This window comes from Camelina sativa, chromosome 15 (assembly GCF_030686135.1).
Source record: "Camelina sativa cultivar CO46 ecotype springtype chromosome 15, ASM3068613v1".
In the NCBI taxonomy this organism is placed as follows: domain Eukaryota; kingdom Viridiplantae; phylum Streptophyta; class Magnoliopsida; order Brassicales; family Brassicaceae; genus Camelina; species Camelina sativa.
Window position 1 is genome coordinate 8,137,384 of NC_141894.1, and position 23,335 is coordinate 8,160,718.

At 33.0% G+C, this 23,335-nt stretch overlaps 4 protein-coding genes, 2 non-coding genes and 2 pseudogenes across 9 annotated transcripts; 6 read left to right on the top strand and 2 right to left on the bottom strand.

Moving 5' to 3' along the window:
- Nucleotides 1–315: 315 nt before the first annotated feature.
- Nucleotides 316–2,640, top strand: LOC104746049 (peroxidase 29). Its single transcript, XM_010467434.3, has 3 exons — nt 316–715; nt 1,750–2,110; nt 2,182–2,640. Exons 1-3 carry the CDS (start codon nt 461–463, stop codon nt 2,592–2,594), a joined length of 1,029 nt encoding a protein of 342 aa, XP_010465736.1. The 5' UTR covers nt 316–460; the 3' UTR covers nt 2,595–2,640.
- Nucleotides 2,641–4,084: 1,444 nt separating this feature from the next.
- LOC104748245 (putative 3'(2'),5'-bisphosphate nucleotidase, mitochondrial) lies at nt 4,085–6,160 on the top strand (the record flags this gene model as incomplete). The annotated part of the gene is made up of 6 exons (XM_010469918.2): nt 4,085–4,264; nt 4,603–4,662; nt 4,953–5,293; nt 5,461–5,539; nt 5,653–5,703; nt 5,892–6,160. Coding segments are annotated over 6 exons (861 nt in total), but the record flags the coding sequence as incomplete, so codon positions are not given.
- Nucleotides 6,161–8,144: 1,984 nt separating this feature from the next.
- LOC104748246 (S-protein homolog 2 pseudogene) lies at nt 8,145–8,717 on the top strand (annotated as a pseudogene). Its single transcript, XR_015583018.1, has one exon. The product of XR_015583018.1 is annotated as an S-protein homolog 2 pseudogene (transcript).
- Nucleotides 8,718–9,884: 1,167 nt separating this feature from the next.
- Nucleotides 9,885–10,325, top strand: LOC104748247 (S-protein homolog 2 pseudogene; annotated as a pseudogene).
- A 1,869-nt stretch (nt 10,326–12,194) lies between these two features.
- On the top strand, nt 12,195–15,154 carry LOC104781873 (putative protein phosphatase 2C 42). The gene is made up of 4 exons (XM_087488765.1): nt 12,195–12,910; nt 13,376–13,743; nt 14,294–14,530; nt 14,769–15,154. The coding sequence occupies exons 1-4, from the start codon at nt 12,583–12,585 to the stop codon at nt 14,991–14,993; spliced, it is 1,158 nt and encodes a 385-aa protein (XP_087344891.1). The 5' UTR covers nt 12,195–12,582; the 3' UTR covers nt 14,994–15,154.
- A 485-nt stretch (nt 15,155–15,639) lies between these two features.
- LOC147926387 (small nucleolar RNA snoR118) lies at nt 15,640–15,732 on the bottom strand. Its single transcript, XR_015583350.1, has one exon. It is a non-coding gene; the product is annotated as a small nucleolar RNA snoR118 (small nucleolar RNA).
- Nucleotides 15,733–15,815: 83 nt separating this feature from the next.
- On the bottom strand, nt 15,816–15,892 carry LOC147926388 (small nucleolar RNA R66). The gene has a single exon (XR_015583338.1). It is a non-coding gene; the product is annotated as a small nucleolar RNA R66 (small nucleolar RNA).
- A 6,144-nt stretch (nt 15,893–22,036) lies between these two features.
- Nucleotides 22,037–23,335, top strand: LOC104746051 (transcription factor bHLH147). Of its 3 annotated transcripts, none has more exons than XM_087489340.1 (2): nt 22,037–22,201; nt 22,298–23,335. In XM_087489340.1, the coding sequence occupies exon 2, from the start codon at nt 22,353–22,355 to the stop codon at nt 23,067–23,069; it is 717 nt and encodes a 238-aa protein (XP_087345466.1). In that variant the 5' UTR covers nt 22,037–22,201; nt 22,298–22,352; the 3' UTR covers nt 23,070–23,335. The 3 variants fall into 3 exon arrangements, with proteins under 3 accessions (XP_087345466.1, XP_087345468.1, XP_087345467.1); XM_087489342.1 differs by having other exon boundaries at nt 22,039–22,201; nt 22,328–23,335; XM_087489341.1 differs by having other exon boundaries at nt 22,067–22,201; nt 22,275–23,335.

The window sequence follows — 23,335 nt, forward strand, 5'->3', positions numbered from 1 at the left end:
ACTTTCTGTAAAGCAAATGCGTGATTTCAATTCCCAGATAGTCAGGTACCACCAAAACCAAACAAAAATCACGAAAAAATGCGATGTGGTTGGCTTACGAACTATTTCTATACAATCAAAAAAAAAATGTATATATATATATATACTTTATTTAACATCACATTAATATTGATATATTCGGTTTTGAAACTTTTACCCAGACTTAACCGGAAAATATTATTAACTTTAATCAATACTGCCAATTTTCGGGCGTTACACTTCAGCAAAAAAAATGATAAATCACGTTCCTCAGTCACTTTCTTTTTAAATTGATCTACCAAAATATTATTAATATCACGGACACTTGCTTTCTTCAACTTCCTATTTATACATACACTTCCAAGTGAAAATAACAAGTCATCTTCTCATTAGCTATCGATATTAATTACCTCGAATTCTGTACCCCCCCAAAAAAAAGGTGATGAAACCAAAGAGCAAAGTTGCAGAAGCTGCAGCTGCATCATGTGTTCTTGTCATCATGAGCTTGTTATGTACCTGTATTAATGGTGATCAAATGGAGACTAATTACGAAGGGGCGTTATCTTATAGTTACTACGAGAAGACTTGTCCCAGAGTCGAAGAGATCGTGAGATCTTCACTTTCGTCAATGTTTATTCTTGATCCTACTTCTCCTGCAGCCTTGCTAAGGCTTATGTTTCATGACTGCCAAGTTCAGGTTCTCTATCTCTAGCTAAATCATTCTCTCTTTCTCGTTCTACGAAAATTTCTCAATATATGTTTTCAACTTACTGAAAAAAAAAAAATATGTTTTCAACTTAATGGGTTCTGCTTTAACGTTGACCAAAAAAAAGGTTCTGCTTTAACAAAAAAACCAAAAGAAAAAAAAAATTTTGATACATAGGGTTTGGTTTAACAAGTGTTTTCTCAATTATGTCAAGGATTCGGATTTATATATTTTACGTGAATAAACATATCAGCATGTCATGAATCTGATCGTTATTAATTATGTTTAATATGATCATTTCAGACTTAAAAATTGCCAAAAGTGGACGTTCGTACATGATATCTAGTTTATAATGATTTTTTTCTAACACGTATCTGAGCTTTCGTTTTATTTTTCTTTTAATTTGTTTATATATTAATATACAAGCCAAACACACATATATATGCTTTTGCTAACTATGTAATATATATAATGCATGTGATCGATAAATTTAGAAAATAAATAAATAAATTTAGAAGACAACAGTACACGAAAAATTTGCTAAGACGAGTAGACGACCACTTTAATTAGTTAAACATGTCACGGTCCAGTGTGTGGACTATATGTAGGAAGAATGACGTATTTTTCCATATCAGTGCGCATCGTGATCACTTACGACGACATAGTGTCGTGAGTAAAAAAGCTTGTGTGTTACCAACAAAATAAAAGCAAAAACTATTTTCATTTATCGGATTTGGATACATACGTCAGTCTGAGACTCGGAATTGATACAATTTAGGAATAATTTTACGAAAAATAATGTACATGCATGAAAATCCAGTGTTTTCTATTATATAAGTCACAATTTTTTTATATTTTCTTAATTAATAGAAAAATTAAAAGTTGTTGAAAAAAGTAACAATTTTTCGTATCTAAAATATTTGCAAGAGATGGAGAAAAACTCGAATAGATCATTGTTCTTCGTATTTATTTCAATTCATCCATCATCATTAATTGTGGGGAACAAAAACATGTGGCTTATATAGGGCTGTGACGCATCGATCCTACTCGAGCCAAGCGGGGACCAACAGTTCACGGAGATTGATTCAGTCAAGAACTTCGGAATTAGAAAGAGAGACCTTATTGGCTCAATCAAAACCTCACTAGAGACGGAGTGTCCCAAGCAAGTCTCATGCTCTGATGTAATCATCCTCGCCGCCAGAGAAGCCGTGGCTCTCTCGGGAGGCCCACTCATCGCAGTGCCACTAGGAAGAAAAGACTCTCTCTCCACTTACAGCAAACACGTGGCAGACTCTGAGCTCCCTCCTTCCACTGCTGACGTGGACACCACCTTAAGTCTCTTTGCCAGCAGAGGCATGACCGTCGAAGAGTCCGTGGCCATCATGGGTATATTCTTAATTTTTTTTATTTTTATGTGCATACAAAATTCATATAATAAGACTTGCTCTCTCGTATAGGTTCACATACAATAGGAGTGACACACTGCAACAACGTACTATCACGTTTCGGTGATAACGCAAACGCGACGAGCGAGAACATGGATCCACGTTTCCAAACGTTTCTTCGTGTTGCTTGTCCAGAGCTTTCTCCAACCTCACAAGCCGCGGAAGCCACATTTGTTCCCAACGATCAAACTGCGGTGGTGTTTGATACAGCTTACTACGATGAAGCCATCGCGGGACGTGGCAATCTCAGGATTGATTCGGAGATTGGAGCTGACCCACGCACACGTCCGTTTGCTGAAGCGTTTGTGGCTGATCAAGACCGTTTCTTCAACGCCTTCTCTTCTGCGTTTGTAAAATTGTCGTCTTACAAAGTGTTAACCGGGAATGAAGGAGTAGTTAGAAGCGTGTGTGACAAAATAGATTGATCTATATTATAATTATCAAATGTTAAATGACAAAATTATTATACAATCCGTAACAAACTTAGATGGTTTAAAGCATAGTATCAAATATTAAATTAAACCTACTGAAACGTTTTTGCAATATTCATCACACAACAGGACTTAGCGCAAACCGGTTACCAAAAAGGTTAACCGTCAAGGCGTCAACTGTTTAATTTTAATTATTAAAACAAAAAACAAAAAAAGAGAAGCAAATGTGCTTGAAAGCTTGCACTCTTTGCTTGAAATGGCACGAAGTTCATACAAGACAAAAGCCCAATTTTAAATTTTTGCATAAAAGATGCGACAACAGTTCAAAACAGACAACACTGATTCAACGATCAACTTATGGGCCCTCAATCGTTTCGTGGCCAATAATTAGTCTATCTTCTTGGAGCAATTGTGTAAATAATTTTTTTCAATAACAACAAAATTATTTAAACTAAAAATAAAAAAGAACAAGTAAATGAATGAATATATGGATCGACAAAGCTGCTGAACAAGGAATTCATATATCTCTGTCCAGATAATATGGATCAAATTATAAACTTTATGGTAACAAAGACTATGCATATATTTTAATTAGGAAATTACCTAGAATATTGCATAAAAGTAGGTTTATTACTAGACTAACACGTTGAGATTTCTGTTTTACTAGAATAACACATAAAAGTTTGCAAATTACTTTTATATCTGAATTGTGTGTTTTATTACGATTTATGTCATTTATAATTAAATTTGTTCTGAAAAAAAACTTGAGATCTTATGCTCTTGCTCTTGTTTCCCTGTTTTTGTTTCTTTTTGAATCGATGTTTGTTTGATTTTTTGTCAAATCCTCCTTTACTCTGATAAATTCCCGGATGCAAGAAAAGAAGCTTCACTTCTCCACCAAATAAAGTTTCAATTTTTTTTCTTTTAGGGTTTCCTCTCTCTCTTTTCTTTGGGAGATGTCAATCAAAGGAGAGATTTCAACCTTAAAGGTTTCAATTTTTTTTTTTCAGTCTTTCACTTTCTTCGCCGACGTTTCTCTTTTGACCGGAGGAGTGTGACTATATCTTCTCTTCTGTTCTGTTCTTGATTTACAGGTTTTTACCTTCTTTCTTTCTTGTGCACACTTTTCGTTTCTATCTCAGTTCGTAACAGTTCAAGATTTATCGATTAAGATTTCTGAAAGTATTGGTTTTTAAAATAGTGATTTAGACAAAGTTTGAATCTTTGTTATGATTACGTATTGGGTTTGATCAGTCTTTGTTTCGTTTTGATGAATTAAAACCCTTAATTGCAATTTTCACAGGAAGCAAAAAGCTAAAAAATATGGACTTTGATGATGAACCCAAGCCAAAGGAGGTTGCTAAAACCCGTAGATTCGCACCTGGCCGTGCTGGGAAGACTAAACCGAAACCTAAACCGGAACCCCCTACAGCTAAACCGGAGCAGCCGGCGTCGTCACAAACTGAGTCTGTGAGCAAGAATGAGCAGCCGGCGTCGTCAAACCGTCTATTGATGCTAATAACCTCGTAAGCTCTGTGGTAAGTGAAGTCAAATCAAAAACAAGCATTGGAGACAGTGATTTGTCTGACGCTGATGTACTAGAAGCAATTGACAGAGGTGGCAAAGATGCCTATGCGTTTTGCAACAAACCAGCTACTTATTGGGTATGTTATACGTAGCATAGTTTGAAGGTTTCTCTAAGTTTCGTATGTTGTGGTCTTACATAATATCTTCAAAAGATAAGACCATATCATCTTCCGCCATTAGCTTTTTTTGTCAAAGGTAATCTCAGTAGATTAGATATTTACCATCCACAGTTGATTGTCATTTTGAAGTTTGTAAATCTTGGAATGTTAGACTTGAACTAAGAAATGTGTAATACTCGATTTATGTGTCTTTGCGAAGTCGAAGAATGGAAAATGATGCACATATATCTTTTGTGCCTAGATGATACGATAATTTTCCATACTGTCTGCAACTCACTTCCATTGATTTTCTGTAGGCTTTGGATCCAATTGATGGCACAAGGGGGTTTCTTAAAGGAGATGAAGCTTTATATGTGGTATCTCTCGTATGACATACCTCTGTGCTTTTCATTTCCTTTCAGAGTCTTAAAAAAGTTCCGTGTGAGAGTTACAGAAACCATCTTTTGGGATTGATAATTTGATATATCCTCAAAAAACTTTCTTGCTTAGCTTTACTTACTTTCTTTTTGCAAAAGCACGGCTGAGCAATGAACAAGATATATATTTCTCTTATGCATATATATGAGTTGGATATGAGGTTTCATGTTGTTTTGTTCTGTTTCTGATATCTCTTCTTCGTCATAAATTTTATATGCATAAATCTCAGGTAGGATTGGCCCTTGTTGTAGATAATGAAATTGTGCTAGGAGTTATGGGATGTCCAAACTGGCCAGGAGATTTATCAGATCAATCCACCGGAACTCTAATGATCTCGCATATTGGCTGTGGAACGTGGACCAAGGGGTTACAAAATATCTCTGGCAAAGTAAGCGGTGATTGGACAAGGTGTTTTGTTGATTCCTGTGATTTAGTGAACAAAGCAAGGTATTGTATACAAGAAAGCCAAACCTGGGAATCAATTCCTCTCTCTGGTTTCTTCGCTGCAAATATAGCTTCATATGACTTACAACATGAAGATATCATTTTGGTGCCCACATGTTGTGGAAGGTATCTACTAATTTTCTATCTACTAAAACACACATTAAAGTTCTTCATACAAAAAAAAATAGTAATGAACAATTTTACCTCTTTAGAGCTGAAACTATCTATGAGTTGCTTGTATGCAAATTTTTAACATTTCCCACTCAGTTAACTTTCCCTATTTGTGTGTACAGTTTGGGCAAGTATATGGTGGTAGCTTCAGGCAGAGCATCGCTTTTCCTTCTCCGAACCAAAACTCAGCGAACAATAAAGGTACTCAGATTGTTTGATCCGGATCTACGCACAGCAAAATCTCTTTCTTATGTTGTTGTATCGAGTATTATTTATCTCTCTTTCTCTTAAGAGATTGTCTTGAAAACATGTAGTCTTGGGATCATGCTGTTGGGATGATATGTGTTCATGAAGCCGGAGGAAAGGTTGGTGAAATCTTTATACACTGTGTCTCGAAGCCATTCTTGTTACCATATCATTTCATCAATAAAGAGTTCTTAAAAATCGGCAAATAACAAGATAGAGCTTGCCTAGGAATCTAACAAAGCCCTAAGTCTAATGATCATGATCTCTTTTTAAAGTTTATTGAGAGAACGAGTCTCTATCTTCTCAGGTAACAGATTGGGAAGGAGATGAAATCAATTTGGAGGAAGATCAATCTGAAAGAAGGATCATTTTCCCCGCGGGTGGTGTTCTAGTTAGCAACGGACGTTTACATAATCAGCTTCTTGAGATGACATCTTCTGCTTCACCAGCTCTTTGATTCATATGATTCATAATCAGATTCTTGAGATGATCTCCATTCTTGTTCTACTTCGGAGTATGTTTGTTTATATATTGTATTATTGAAAGTACTGTATATCTAGTTGGTTTTCGTTTATCCAAAAGATTGGTCTTCATTTAGAAACGCCTCTTCTCTAATCTCTCTTTCTCTCCCAATAGCACTGAAAAATCAAAATCAGCACGGTCTTGTCCGATTAGAATATAGTTGAATGATTCTTGTTGTGTTCTCATATTGACATATAGAATCTACTATAACCCTTGTATAGTTTAGGAGGAAAAGAAAAAGAAAAAAACAAAATTTCACAATTCAGATCTTCAACTTTTTTAGTAATATCTCGACGAAGAAATATGTCATTATAGCATCACCTCTATAATGGAACGTAACGAACGAACATCCAAGAATAGAAACCACTACTTTTTAAATAATTCAAATGTATATTATAATAGATACTAACTAAATACTTTTACTAATTAATAATATTAACTATAACGTGGATGTAATTTTGTATGGTTATTGTTCATTACCTCTCGAAAATATGATAAATAAACAATTACGAATTACATAGGTTGTTCTAGTAACATCTCTTACTTTTTCTAGTAACATCTCTTACTTGTTCCATTTCCGGTGAACAACAACGACAATATTAGCTAGGGTTATAGAAGAAGATATGTTGAAGATGACTACAAAATTACAATAATATTGTTCATTAAAACGGATTTATGGACCTACACTAAGCAAAAGAACTTTATGTACGTACTCTAATCTCAAGAACATTATGTACGTATGCGTTCATATGTACGTACACGTTTATATGTACGTACACGTTCGATTTTAGGTTTAATGAACCCGAAATTACCAGAATATCCTCGTCTTCTACCTCTAACATACGACTGAAAACCCTAATTTTCCCTGCCTCACTTTATTTTTTCACGACTTATGTTTATTTTTTTGGTTTCACTTGTGGGTTTTTTACTCAACTATTATAGATTTTCATCTCAACATCTGATTTCTAAATTAAAAACCTATAAAAAGTGAGTTATATAGATTTTCGAACAGATATCTAGCTCTTCCATGGATGAACCCAGAGGAAAGATTAACGAAACAGAGTAGGAAAAAGACGTTTGCTCCAGCCAACAAACAGAATACGATTGATGAATCTGCTACAAACGTTATTACATGAACACCATAGATCGGAAGAACAGCAAACGTGTTTAGATCTACCTCCAATAAGTCTATCGCAACGCTAGACTGTCTTTGACAGCTCAAACAAATTCGTGTTATTCTGGTAAGACTTTACAGCTGTCAGAAATGCTTACTAAATCTACCACGGACAAGAAACCTACCATCACACTCCGAAAACTATTTCAAAAAAACAAACAAGTATACCAAAAATATCTGTAAGGAGAGAAGGCTGTCGCAAAAATCTGTCGCAACAGGCCATTAGTCTACCATAAATATCTTCCCACCCTTTTACGTTTGCCGCTACACGCGCTAAAAACAAAAGTCTATCATCAAAGGGAAATTCCTCTACCAACTTAATCTACCGAATCGATTTCATGTACGTCCACCGATAAGTGTACCAACACTACAACTAAGTGTACCATCTACAGTGACCGATAAGTGTACCAAGACTACAACTAAGTGTACCAAAAATATCTGACGTACACCTTTAATCAGTCCACGTGTATAAATCTACCATCAAAGGATCGGTAGACTTAGTCCCAACTTCAAATGTTTTTTTTTTCTAATGGCATTAGCCGTAATTACGTTTTTTCTCAACACTAGTTTCAGGGGTAGTATAGGTACAATGTGTTAGTTTAGTAATTACGAACAATTGTATGTTACTTTTGTAATAAAGAAGTTTTTATGCAATATTCTAGTAACTCACCCATTTTAATTTGGAAAGTGAATGGTCAAATGAGTAAAGTGTTGATTTAACATTTTTTTTTTTTGGTCAACAAGTGTTGATTTAACATATTAATGAAAGATTCTTACCAAAAAAAAATGAAAGATTATTACAATATTAAATAATAAGTTTGATTGAAGTAGTCATCAACCATAAACTTCGATATTGACAACAACAAAAAAAAAAAAAAAAAAAAGTTGGAAGAATCATCATGGGTGGTATGAAAACATTCATAGCGTTCTTTGTTATGACTATGCTCATAAGTGCAACTATATCTCGAGCCCAGAAAACGACGACAGTGGTAATTCGTAATGATCTTGGAGGTGGTTTGACGTTATGGTACCGTTGCAAATCAGGGGATGATGAGGTTGGATTCGGGAGTTTAGCACCAGGTGGATCGTGGTCGTTTGGATTTAAACCGCATATATTCGGCCGGACTTTGTATTTCTGTAACTTTAGTTGGGGAAATGGAAGTCATTATTTTGATATCTACAAACAGAGTAGAGACAAAGAGTATAAAGAGTTTGGATGCAGAAGATGCGAATGGAAAATACGGAAGAATGGACCTTGCAAGGTAATAAACAAGGCGCCCTTTGATCTTTGCTTTCATTGGACATAAATATTTCCAAATTTTTTTAGAGCAGAATAACAAACATTAATTGTAACGTATGAAGAACATTGTAGTAGTCTGAGCTACAACGAGTTTTTTTTTTCATACTTACAATTCGCATACCGTTTTTTATCTGTCATATACTATAGGACTAAAGTTCAGCTATGAAAAAAAAAATTATAAACAGAGAACAAGTTATTGATCGAATGAATGGTGCACACACTTTTTTCTAATTTTGCAACAGAAAAAAAAATGTAAACATCAATTTAATCGATCTCCGTTCGGACTGAACTGATCAGGACTCGCATTGTATATAAGCTTATTTCTTCGGGCATCGGTTGTGCTATAATATACGTTTAGATGTATATATTGCAATTAAATCAGTACGTGGACACATTAAATCACGTATAATATAATATAAGGCAAAGATTTGTTCAAATCATTCTGAGGTCTATACAATCGTAATGTCGAGAAAACATATGTATGTGATGTGTATAGTGTGGCCACTATAATACGAACACTCGGGTCTTTGTAATGTTTTCCACCAATGACGTGTCAGATGAATTCATAGGCTTTAAAAAATTAGAGTCCCATTCCATATTGTAGACATATTACACATATGTGTCTTAGTTAACAACAAACGCATATCGATTAGAGTACAATTTCATGAGCCCAAAACTGAGTGAGTCAAAACGTAGTGCAGAATCTAGCGGTAATAGATTCGGACATAACAACCAATATCAAAGTTAACCGCATCCGCATGCTAGGTGAATGGAAATAAACTAGTCCCCGCGTGGGAAGGCTTTTGCCGTTTATTACCGGACTAAGTGGAAGTGAAAACTTTATTTAATCTTTCTGTGGCCAACAATTGTTTATCTTCTTGGAACAATTGTGTAAATGATTTTTGTCAATAACAACAAAAGTATTAAAAAGAAAAATAAAAAAAACCAAAGAAAGAACAGAACATTCAAGAGTCAAGAGTAATGTGTGTTCGAGAAGTATGAATAAAATAAAATATAAAAGAAATATGAATATAAAAAAATATAAAAAAATTAGAAGTTTTATAGTCAAATTAGAAAATTTATGGTAAACAAAAAAACTATGCATAGAATTTAATTTGGGAAAGAAAGTGTATGGTCAAAAGAGTAAAGTGTTGATTTAACATGTTACGGAAATATAACGAAAGATTATTACAGTATCAATACTAAATTATAAGTTTGATTGAAGTTAGTCATCATCAACATAAACTTCGATATTGACAAACAAACAAAAAATTGGACGAATCATCATCATCATGGGTGGTGGTATGAAAACATTCTTAGCGTTCTTTGTAATGATTATCTTCATAAGTGCAACTATATCTCAAGCCCAAAAAACGACGACAGTGGTGATTCGTAATGATCTTGGAGGTGGTTCGACGACGCTACAATACCATTGCAAATAAAAGGATGATGATCTTGGATACCGGAGTTTAGCACCAGGTAGATCATGGTCGTTTAGATTTAAACTGAATATATTTGGTCGGACTTTGTTTTTCTGTAAGTTTAGTTGAGATAACGAAAGTCATTATTTTGATATCTACAAACAGAGTAGAAATAAAAAATTCAAACAATTTGGATGCAAAAGATGCCAATAGAAAATACAGAAGAGCGGACCTTGCAAGCTAGTTAACAAGACGGTCATCATCTATGATTTTTGTTTTCCTTGGAACATTAGGATATCAAAAAATTTTGGAGCAAAATATTAAAAAATATATTAATAATATTGTAAAGTGAAACGAGCTTATTTCTTTCATAATTACATTTACATATCTTTTTATCATATAAAAATTGTTATATAGAGTAGTAGGAAACTTTAATATAAAAAAGGAATAGAGGAAAGTGTATTTAATTAAGTGGTTACAGCACCATCTTTGCGATCGATCCTACCGGAGTTTGACTCCACTAAATCGCGTATGAATTGATTCCACTAAGTCGCGTACGAATGGTTTGGCTATGAATCAGGCCTTGTCGATTCATTGATGAAAAGAAAAACAAAACAAAATGGTAGAGAACAAATTAATTGATCAAATGAATCGTACACACTAATTTACTATGGCCACATAAAAAAAATGACAACATCAGTTTAATCGATATTGGAGACTGAACTCACTCAACTCAGGACTCATTGTACTATATTCGACACGACGACACCAGTTGTGCTATATACATTAAGATGTAATTCAATTAAATCAGTACGAAGATACATTTACGTACTACAATATAAGGCAAACATTTCTTTAAAATATATTTCGGAGGATCTATTCAAGAGTTAATTATGAGATTGGCATTTTTTTCATGAGTATTGTAGGATAAGGATTTTCTATCCATACTTATAGATTTAAGTTTTTTTAGATTGTACAAAGACAATTTTGTCCTCAATTTTCTTTCTTCGATTGTTCAACCTAAACAAAACTTATACTATGTGATATCAACAACAATTTGTGGAGATGATGGAATCTGGTGAATGTGAGGATGATGAAATCAAGTGAACCCGAAAGTAGTAACGATCATAAGATCATTAACGATGGTAAAATCCGGTGATGATGGTGAGATCCGGTGACGACAAGGAGAGATACGAAAAGACTGACGTTGAAAATGAGACGGTGGTGATGATGAGATCCAGTGATAACGGCGGTTTGTGTGATGGACCGGTGGTGAGAAGAAAGTAGTAGAAATTGGTGCTAAGATCTTAATTTACAGAATGACTAAATTTCAATCTCGACTTTATGAACAGCGGCGATGACGATTGTGAGCCTCGCCTTGATAATGGTGACTTCATCGCTGTTAAACGCTTCAATCATCTTCTTCGGATCCAACCTATATAGTTCTTGTAGCCATTCTCTTTATTAATTGTATACATGTAATTTTTTAATTTGGTTTAGATGTGAAGATGAATTGGAAGTTTTAATTGGTACCTTTGGGTTCACTAGATAGTATCCTATTAGGGTTTAGTTTTCTTTATTAAAAATTAAGAATTGTCGCCGGAAAATCAGATTGTATCACCGTATGAACAAAACAAAACAAAAAGTTCAGAAAAGCTCAGAAAATCAGATTGGATCACGGTTGTCCTCGACAAGGAGGGTATACTCGTTATTTTGCCCATCAGAAAAGCCTAATCCTATAAGTACAGGTAAAACTACCCAATTTAAAAGTTTTGGCTGCACAAAGGCCCATATAGACAAACACCCCATCTATTCAATCTTAATATTAATAATAATAAAAAATGATATAACACGTACATTCCATAGGCTTTAAAAAAATAGTCCAATGTCGAAAGAAGCAATGTCATAGTTAAAACGCATCTTGGGTGAATGGGAATAAACTAGTCCCCCCCGCATGGGAAGGCTTTTATATCGAGTAGTGGAAGTGAAACCATATACTTGTAAATATGAGAATGGCGAAGATTTTTTACTTGCAATATTGGTCAAAAATAAAATACTCTTATTAGACATAGAAGAATACACACATTGTAGTACGTAAATTATCTTATGAAACTTTTTATAAGCTATAGTTTTAATTATTTTGTTTGGAGGGGATAAGGTAATAGTAACAGTAACAGTTGTAAATAGTAAATAGGGGGTTAAGGAAATGGTCGGGACAGCTAAGAAAGATCGCTCTCTCTCGTCATCAGACAAAAAATTACAAGCGAGAATTTCTTTGTTCCTCTACGACCGGACAAGACACGTCCGTCGTCTTCTTCTTCTAACATACGCCTCCCTTCTTATCCTACGCTTCACATCTTATCCTACGCATCTTCCCTTCCATTAAGACCTAGGGTTTTCTCTCTTTTCTCTCTCTCTTTCTCTCCCATCATCATTCTCCCTCCCTCTCTCCCTCCCCCGATCTATATCCAAATCCTTTACCCTTCCAATTTTGAATCGAAACCCTTTAAAAAAAAAACCCCAATTTGAATATTTACGGTTCTGAGAGGAGTTTAGGGGGGGGGTTTTCGAGAGATGTTGAATGTCAGGTTCATTGATGAATCTGTTTTCTCTCTGCTTCAAGCCATTCGGGCACATCTGCGATAATTCCGAGGCTGGATCGGGTGGTGGTGGTGGTGGTGGAAACGACGGTGGTGCTGAAGGCAAAGACGGGTTGCTTTGGTTTCGTGATCTCGGTAGATACTACGGCGGCGAATTCTCCATGGCTGTGATTCAAGCCAATCAGGTTCTTGAAGATCAGAGCCAGATCGAATCCGGTAATTTCGGTACTTTCGTTGGTGTTTACGATGGTCATGGTGGTCCTGAAGCTGCTCGTTACGTCTGCGATCATCTCTTTAACCATTTCCGACGTGAGTTCCCACTGTGATGATTCCTTGATTTTTTTTTTGACATTTTAGAGCTTTTGGGTCTTTTTGTGGGAATTTACATATAAATTTTAGATGAATCCGTTGACTTAAATTCTCAAGCTTTTTTTTTTTGGGTTCAAGTCTTGTGGTGATGAAGATTGTGATTGGTCAACAAAGTTAGGTACTTTGACTTTCTTTTTAATCTCTTTTGAGGGATATAATTAGGTTTCCCATTGAAGCTCAACACAAGTTTAAAGCTACAGTCTTTAGCCCATTTTAGTCTTTTACTTTTACAACTTCATCATCCCTGTGTTTATTGTTCTTTGCTGTGCTTTGCTTTGTTGTCATTAGCTTTTAGTTAAGGGTTTTGATAGTGGAGTGTGTCCCTAGGAGTGTACTGTTACATTTTATGAAAAGGAGGTTGAGCCTCTCTTATGTTGGGATTGCTCAGGCTTTACGATTATGCAGAAATATCAGCGGAGACGCAAGGAGTTGTGACTAGAGAGACTATACAAAGAGCCTTTCATGCGACTGAAGAAGGATTTGCTTCCATTGTATCAGAGCTGTGGCAAGAGATACCGAATTTGGCAACTGTTGGCACTTGTTGTTTAGTTGGAGTGATATATCAAAATACTCTTTTCGTGGCAAGCCTTGGAGATTCAAGGGTTGTTCTTGGAAAGAAAGGTAACGGTGGCGGACTCTCTGCTATCCAGCTGTCTACTGAACACAATGCCAACAATGAGGATATTCGTTGGGAACTTAAGGACTTACATCCTGATGACCAGCAGATTGTTGTGTTTAGGCATGGAGTTTGGAGAGTTAAAGGCATTATTCAGGTAGTTTCTCATTCTCTTTCTGTTAGTTTCTCAAAAACAGAACGCAAATTTAGGGATAATTAGGTTGCAGAATAGCAGAATTCAGTGTGTTGCATTGGTTTTACTTCCTCCTTTCTCTGACACTCTGCCATGGAATCATGTTGTTGTGCTTTTATTTTTCCATACAGTCATACTTTTGGTTAGAGCTTGTTTCTGGTTTTTCTTTGAATTTTTATTGGTGGTACCTCTGGCTTCTCATGCTCTTTTGGGAAGAGATAAACTGGTTAATTTTTCTTTCTTAGTAATTGAGTGGCTTGTCCCGTTTTTATATAAGCTATAGAAAAAGTCCATTAGGGATCTAAGAAGTCCAAATCCTTATGATGAAGTAGTGAAGTAGTTTATGAGCAGGGTTTATGATGAACTTCCATAGTTCCATTCCCATACATACCCACTGAAAAAAGCTAATCTTGGTGATGTCTAGTAACCAATAATTAGTCAGCTTAACCAAACAGCTCTTCGGATTTTGTGTCCCGGTTTTAGTGATCAGCATTGATTTAATGTTTATATATAGGTTTCGAGGTCTATAGGAGACATGTACATGAAGCGACCCGAATTTAACAAGGAGCCAATCAGTCAGAAGTTCAGAATTGCAGAGCCAATGAAGAGACCATTGATGTCTGCAACACCGACTATACTCGCTCATCCTCTGCACCCTAATGATTCGTTTCTCATTTTTGCATCTGATGGTCTTTGGGAACATTTGACAAACGAAAAAGCAGTTGAGATTGTTCATAACCATCCCCGTGCTGTAAGTTTCTAATTTAAATATCTCCTTTAGATGACTTGCCATGATTAGTAGTTTGCACTTAGTGTTTGTTATATTCTTCCCCTCATTAAACATCCGTATGGCTTTTTTGGTCTGGATAAGTTTTAGATTACCGTGCAAGTGAGAGTTAAGTCATTAGAATCCCTGATTATTACAAGTAAAAGATCATGTCTTGAGCTGATAAGTTTTATGATTGATTTGTTGCAATCTGTCGCTTCAGGGAAGCGCAAAGAGACTGATAAAGGCGGCTCTTCACGAGGCAGCGAGGAAACGTGAGATGAGATATTCAGATCTAAGGAAGATTGACAAGAAAGTGAGGCGCCATTTTCACGATGACATCACGGTTATAGTGGTGTTCTTGAATCATGACCTCATATCCAGAGGTCACTACAACTCAACAACACAAGACTCGCAAGTCTCTATACGGAGTGCTCTTGAACACTGAAAAGCAAAAAACATTTTACAACAATGTTTCTTCTTACTTGGGTTATATGACTTTTTTGCCTAGAACGCAATAAAAGAAAACTGGGCAACATCTAAAAAACAAAAAGGAAAATTGGAAAACATTGTAATGAGTTCTCTTGTATTAAGCGGCAATGTTTGACTGTGGTGTTGTTTCTCTTCAAGTCTTTGCATAGTTCCGTCCTGATGAGTCACCACCAACCAAGCCTTTCGTCAAAAAAGACTACATGCCGTATTTTCTGGTTTTTCATCTCTTTTATCACACCTGTAACTGTAAGTCTGTACTGTGTAACATAGTCGTGTTATATAAGTAACAATACCATTCTCGAATGTAACATCAAGTTTTTTTATTCTTTTAGTTTTTGTAAATCAAGTACCTAATCAGAATTGCTAACTTCACATTTCGGTAGGCAACTGTGATTGCTCGTCAGTAAAGTTGGTTATTATCGTTTTCAAATTAACTCAGTCAAATATCAACAAGCTATGACTTGGAGAGCTCATGTCTTAGATATGCGCCTTACACGACTTGATTCTAGATGATATAACTGAGAAATAAGAATTCAAGTTTTCAATATTGTCAAAACTATTGCGAACTAGATATCAAAAGAAAAAGAATAAGGTAATAAGAGAAATCAGATAAAGCTTTCAAGGCTGCATTATCCATCAAAAAGAAGTCGAATGTCAATCAACTCCTCAGAGCCCAGTGCATAATCATCATCTTTCCCCACATTACATTAATAAAGATTACTCAAAAACCAAATTTTGATACACAAAAAAAAAAAGAACAGACAAAAATATTATTAGGATCCTCAGAGTAAAAAATGCTTATAGCGTTTCATCAATAATAAAATCAGGTCTCAAAGATTTCATGCCATCATAGGATCCTTTTTACTAACAAAAACTTTTTTTAAAAAAACGAATCAAAAAGGATGATTAAAAGATATAGCACGAGCTTATTCGCTATGCCTGGTAAAACATAAGCGAAGCGACTCAACGCCCCTGCAATATAATCTATCGCCTCTCAATTGGATGAAAGAATCATCCCATAAATACTGAAAACTCTATAGGAAAAATCAATCTGAGAGGCGAATCCAATCAGTTTTCTAAAAAAAAAAAACATTTTTAAGATCACAAACATAGAAAAACACAAACACACCAAACCTAAACTAGCGACGAGAGGAGAGATCGAGACTGTTTTTAGGTTTTGCCGGAAGTGTTGTTATTTATACATATGAATTTTTAGGTTTAGGGTTTTTTTTTTATCCGGCCGCAAAAATTTCACAAAATGGGCCTTGATGGTAGAATAATGGGCTTTTTATTTCATTATAAGCATGTCTCAGAGGAATAAAAAAAACCCATATCCTTTGTATATATGTCCAGTTGGCAAATCATCTTTTGGTCCGTCTCTTTTTCAAACAATCATTCCTAATTTTCTTATAAGCATTCTGATTTAAAAACTTTTGAAAATGAAATCAGAAGATAAAATTTGACAGATTATGGATCTTTACAAGAAACATGTTTTGAACCTATTACAAGAACAAGAAGTCAAGAACTGAATCAGACATAAAGGTATAACATCATCACGTTTGTTGTATGATATATGAAACAAAGACAAGAGTGAAATTTTCTTTTATGAGTCATAATATAAAATGGCAAATTGATTTACAATAATTTTGTTAAACAAAATCAAAAACCAATAATATTTTTTATTAAAAGGGCTTCGTTACATTTTAAAAATTTGACATTGTTCTTATTTTTTTTTTCAGATTTCTTTTCACTACTATATTCTTTTAGGACTTGGTGGTAGTGGTGGTGAAGGTGGACGACGACATCTGTTTTTCTTATCACATCCCCGATGATACGGACTCGTTTGCTGATCGGGTGGACATTTGCCATGACTGCATCCTCGTTGGGGATCGCCACGCCCTATCGCTGGATAGCCAATATATTTTGCAACTGCTACATTTATGTTACTTATAACCACGAATGCTATAAATATCACCACGAGCATGAACCTTTGTGTTCCTTTCAAAATACCCATGATGATGACTTGTGTGTGTGTGTGTCTTTTTTTCTTATACAAAAGATGTGTATTTGTTTATCAAATAGCTAATTTTAGATGAGTGATAAAAAGGGTTTCACTTTGTCGTATTATATAGTGAATACAAATTTTAAAAGTCAAATCTATACATATCAAAATAGATACCATACTATAAAAGAAATTTAGGAAATTTCATTTATATCAATCTTTAGATTCATTGTGTATCATATTATTAGTTGCTCTATTTTTTAAAAAATTTTATTTTACGTAGAAAGAGATCGACAAAGAAGGAAGAATTTATAAACTTGATAGGTAGAAAATATACAGATCAATTTTTCCATATAAACTACTAAATATATAAATGCCAAAATAGTTAATATCCAGTAAGTTACTTCTATATACATACTATATTAGGTGTCATATTTATCCACTGCGTGAAGGTGGAAAAAAAAGCATGTTCATTTGCCTGTTGCCAGCGATAAAAATATAACTATATATAGTTATTAAAATTAAACTAAATCTAATAAAACAAAATAACAAATTAATTTGGATATATTTAAATAAAATTATGAAAAAAATCAGTTATAAACAAATTAACTTTAAAAATATTAAAATAAAAATTCAAATAAATTATTTAAATATGTAAATATGTTTTTAATTTATTTTCATGTGTATTTGTAATTTATACTTATAAAAAAATATAAATTATCAAAAAATTAAATTTTATTAATTTAAAATATATATATAGTAATTAGTCGCAGCGACGGGCAAACGAACAACTCAGTAACAGTTTCTAGCGACAGTCGCTACAGTCACTAGTGATAGACAAACAAACAACATATGTTGTCGCTGGAATCTGTCGCTTATCACTGATCGCTAAATCCAGCGACAGGCAAACGAACAGGGCCAAAATACTAATTTTGTTATAGTTATATGCAAAACTAGTGAATATTGATGATTGATGAGGTGTCATATTTTAGCTTGTTGGACTCTACTACTAACATCTACACGTCCAACAGTCCAATACTTGGGTTCATCAGCCAAATCATTTTATTCACCTCCTTATAAAATAAGAAAACGAAATTTGTATACATCATTATGAAATAAACAATCTAAACTATTCTTTTATAAAGCAAACTGATATATAATTTCGTTTTAATTATAAAATTTAAACTCTAGCCACCTTATTTGTAAACCGAAACCGATATTTAACTTTGTTGTAATTGTAAAATCTAAATCCAACCACTTTATTTGTAGAACAATTCTTAGGTTCACTCCTAAGGTGAACCCCTTTGTTTACTTCTCATTATTTTAGCCAATGAAAATCTGACATGTCATAATGCATTTAAGAGCCTATTCATTCACCTTCTTATAAAGTAAGGAAACAAAATCTGTAAAATTAAAAACTTAAACTGCTTATTTATAACTCACACCGATATATAATTTCATTCTAATTGTAAAATCTAAACCCTAACTATCTCATTTGTAAACCCAAACCGACATATAATTTCATTCTAATTGTAAAATCTAAACCCTAACCATCTCATTTGTAAACCCAAACCGACATATAATTTTATTATAATTATAAAATCTAAACTCTAATAATCTCATTTGCAAACCCAAACCGACATATAATTTCGTTTTAATTGTAAAATCTAAACCCTAACCACTTCATTTGTAAACCCAAACCGACATATAATTTCGTTTTAATTGTAAAATCTAAATCCTAACCACTTCATTTGTAAACCCAAACCGACATATAATTTTGTTTGAATTGTAAAATCTAAACCCTAATCACTTTATTTGTAAACCCAAACCGATACATCATTTCATTCTAATTGTAAAATCTAAACCAAGCCAATATTTAACTTTCCTTAAGAAAATTTATACAGAATTAGTTTCCCTAATCTGTTTTGCTTTTTAATTTACTTTTGATTTATTCTTTTAAATAAAATAATATATAGAAGGTTCACTATAGGAGTGAACCTAAGTATTATTTTTTTTTGTAAACTCAAACCTACTTGTAATTTCGTTTTAATTGTGTAATCTCCTTAATCACTTTATTTAGAAACTCAAACCTAATTTCGTTTTAATTATAAATCTACACTCTAATTCTCATTTATAAACTCAAACCGATATACATTAAAAGTTCTATAAATTAATACTCTATAAATTAATAAACACTATAAATTAATAAATTTTGCTAGTCCCAAGTCAGACCAATGTAAAAATAACAAAATTCAATAAAGTAATAAAATAATAATTTTTTGAAATACCCATATAAAATAAGGTCCCAATAATATCATATATTAATAATCATGTAAACTTACATATATATATATGCTCATATAATATTGTTTTTTTCTCCTAAATCTCATATCTAGAAAACAAATGTTATGTCGTATTTTCAAACTATAATAATACAAAATATTCTTTAACATGTCATAAAAATAGCTAAATCTTTTGACGTTATCAATTTCTAGATATCCATCATTTAAATTTTGATAGTTTGATTAACTATTAAAATACAACAATTGATATTATTATTCATAAATTTAAATTTATGTATGTCATGTATATAAGTAAATTTTTCTATTGTATTTGTAATTTATTGTTAATAATGTTTTCTATATATTACAAATTCAGTTTCAATACCATAAAAAATACAAAAACAAAAAGTCTAATCTTATTTTTCTAAACTTGTCTCAATTCATAATTTTTAATATTTAAAAAATTAAAAATATATCTATTAATTAATAATTATTAATTTACACTATAAAATAATAATTTTTAATTTTTATAGATAAATTAGCATCACTATAAATTAATAAAATGTCTTGGTCCCAAAATTATTAATTTATAGAAGTTTTACTGTATAACTTCGTTTAACTTTAAAATCTAAATCATACCAATATTTAACTTTCCTTGATTAAAACAAATATACAGAATTTGATTCATTAATTTTTTTTGCTTTTTAAATTTAATTTTTATTTATATTTTTAAATAAAATATTAGATAGAAAATTTTGATTGGTTGAGAGCAAAGGATGTGAATACAAATTATGTTTTATAAGATAATATATGTTAAACTATATTGTATTGCAATAAGTTATGTTTTATAGATAAATTCATATTTACCGTGTTAAGTCACATATTCATAAAAAGAAAACGAATTATATATATATTAAACCCTACTATATAATTATGAATGATATATATATATATATGATTCTAAAATTTTGTTATTTCTCATCAAAATCTAAATTAAGCTATACAGAAAGAAAAAAATAACTAAATTATCAAAATAAAGTTCTTTAAAAGAATGTATTACAACTACATCATAAATCAAAATTATAAAATCAGGCAGATATTTCGTAACTTTAATTTTAGGGGCATTCTCAAAAATACCCTTTTTTCAATTCCCTTTTTAAAAATACCCTTTCATGTTGACCATTTTTAAAACTACCCTTCTTTTTGAACAAAATGACCAAATTACCCTTTCTTTAAATGACAACAAGAATGTACAGTCACCAAAATCAAAAAAAAATTTCCCGCCAAAAATAAAAAATTTTCCCGCCAAAAAAAATTTTCCGCCAAAATCAAAAATTTTCTCGTAAAAAAAAAAAATTGCCGCCACAAAAAAAAATTTTCCCGCCAAAATCGAAAATTTTTCCCGCCAAAAAAATTGAAATTTATACCTTATAAAAACATTGTAAATCCTTTTAAACACCTTGTAAAACCTTGTAAAAGTATTTACAAGGTGTTTAACAACCTTTTAAAAGCGTTTACAAGGTGTTTAAAAACCTTTTAAAAGCGTTTACAAGGTGTTTAAAAATCTTTTAAAAGCTTTTAGAAGGTTTTTAAACACCTTTGAAAGTGTTTACAAGGTGTTTAAAAACCTTTTAAAAGCGTTTAAAAGGTGTTTAAAAACCTTTTAAAAGAGTTTACAAGGTGTTTAAAAACCTTTTAAAAGCGTTTACAAGGTGTTTAAAAACCTTATAAAAACATTTTAAAAGCATTTACAAGGTGTTTAAAAACCTTTTTAAAAACATTTTGAAAACCTTTTAAAAACCTTGTAAAAGCGTTTACGAGATGTTTAAAAAACCTTTTAAAAACCTATTAAAACCTTTTAAAATTCTTTTAAAAATCTTGTAAAAGCGTTTAAAAGGTGTTTATGGTTTTTATAAGGTTTCTTCTACCTTATAAAACCTTTTAAAAACCTTGTAAATTTTTTTTGGCGGGAAAATTTTTATGTCGAAAATTTTTATCAAAATTTTTTGGACAAAAAAATTTTTGGCGGGAAAATTTTTTCGAAAATTTTTTGGCGGGAAAATATGTCGGAAATTTTTTGGCAGAAAAATTTTGTTTTTCTTTTTATTGAATAAAATATTTTTCATTTAAGGGTAAAATGGTCATTAAAAATTAATGGAGGGCAAAAATAAAAATTGCCAGAAAAAAGGATATTTTTGAAAAGGGGTATATCAAAAGAGGTATTTTTAACAAATTCTCTTAATTTTACCGTAATACATTAAAATTATTTTTTCATAGTTAACAATTAAACATTAAATTTCTTAAAAAATCAGTAAGTCAAACAAAAATAGAAAAAATTTATGTAAAAAACAAGTGTAGTACTATAACTATAACTATAACTTAAAATGATCTGTTACTCTTTTTTTTTTTGTAATCGTTTACAAATGCACTCACTCACTCTCAAATTTGAATCTAATCTATAACAAGACAGTGACCTCACAAAAATCACTAGTTTTGTTATATATATTAACAAAAGGGATTTTTAGCACCAAAAGAAAAATGATTTGGCTAAAAATAGAGAGTGTTATTATTAGTTGTATTAACTATTAAGAAAAGTAAGGATTTAACAATAATTTAATCAACAGAATGATAGTGCACATCACATGGGATAGAAGCAAAGGAACCCAACCCACAGTAAAAAATAATAATAATATTTTGGTTCATGTGTATAAAAATGCGATTCTTTGCTTCTTCATTCCCTTTCTTATTAAAAAAAAAAAAAAAAAAAAAGGAATCGTCTTCTCTTCCTTTTGCCTTCCACAACCTTCGTGACACCTCATCATCATCTCTCTCTCTCTCTCCCACCTTCTCCGTCCCGTTCCGTTCTCCTCCCTAAAACAGGTAATTATTAATCCCCTTAATCTCTCTCTCTCTAATCCTCTTTCCCGTTTCTTCATCTCTTAATATTTAACAGATCCTCTGATTCTGATCCAACAGTTTCGGATTTCTTGATTCTGATCTGATCAGAAATATTTGATCGGCGAGGCGATTTATGGAGTCTATATCTCCCGTATCGAATCAAGTTACTCAACCAACAACAACAACGACCTCTACTTCCGATCGTTCCCGTCGTAAGCGGAGGAAGAAATCTCAACCATCAACGGTTGATTCATCATCTCAGTCGTCTCAATCAACATCGTTGGAGAAATGGAGATCGGAGAAGCAGCAACAGATCTACTCAACGAAACTAGTCCGTGCTTTAAGAGAGCTACGAATCAGTCAACAACCGTCGTCGTCTTCATCGAATCCACGTGGCGGTGGTGGTGGTAGAGCCGTACGCGAAGTCGCGGACAGAGCTTTAGCAGTTGCGGCGAGAGGTAAAACACTTTGGAGTCGAGCGATATTATCGAAAGCCGTTAAACTCAAATTCAGGAAACAGAAACGGCAGAGAGTCTCGAACCCGACGACGACGAACACGAGGACGACGTTGTTAACGACCGGGAGTATCAGGTCGAAGAAACAGAGAGCGACGGTTTTGAGGCTAAAGGCAAAAGGATTGCCAGCTGTACAGAGGAAAGTGAAAGTTCTGAGCCGGTTAGTTCCCGGTTGCCGTAAACAAACCTTACCGGTGGTTTTAGAAGAAACTACTGATTATATTGCTGCCATGGAGATGCAGATTCGTGCTATGACTGCTATTCTCTCCGCCGTCACCTCTCCTCCGCCGCCGCCGCCAGGTCATGATGGGGGACATTCACACATGCTTGGTTAGTTGGCCAAACTGTCTTTTTTTTTTTTTTTTTTTTTAATGTTTTGTTTTCTTCATATTATTATTCTTCTCATCTCACTGTATTGTTTGGTGTTTGAATATTTTTACTTTTATTCAACTTTTTTATTTACTATTTTCATCATTTATGTATATCCTTTTCTTTCTTCTTGAATCTCTATGTTTACCAAAAATAGTGCCGGAAAAAAAGAACAGGACAGTGATTGGTTTCTGTAATAATAATCGTAATAAATTTTTCAGTTTCTTGATAA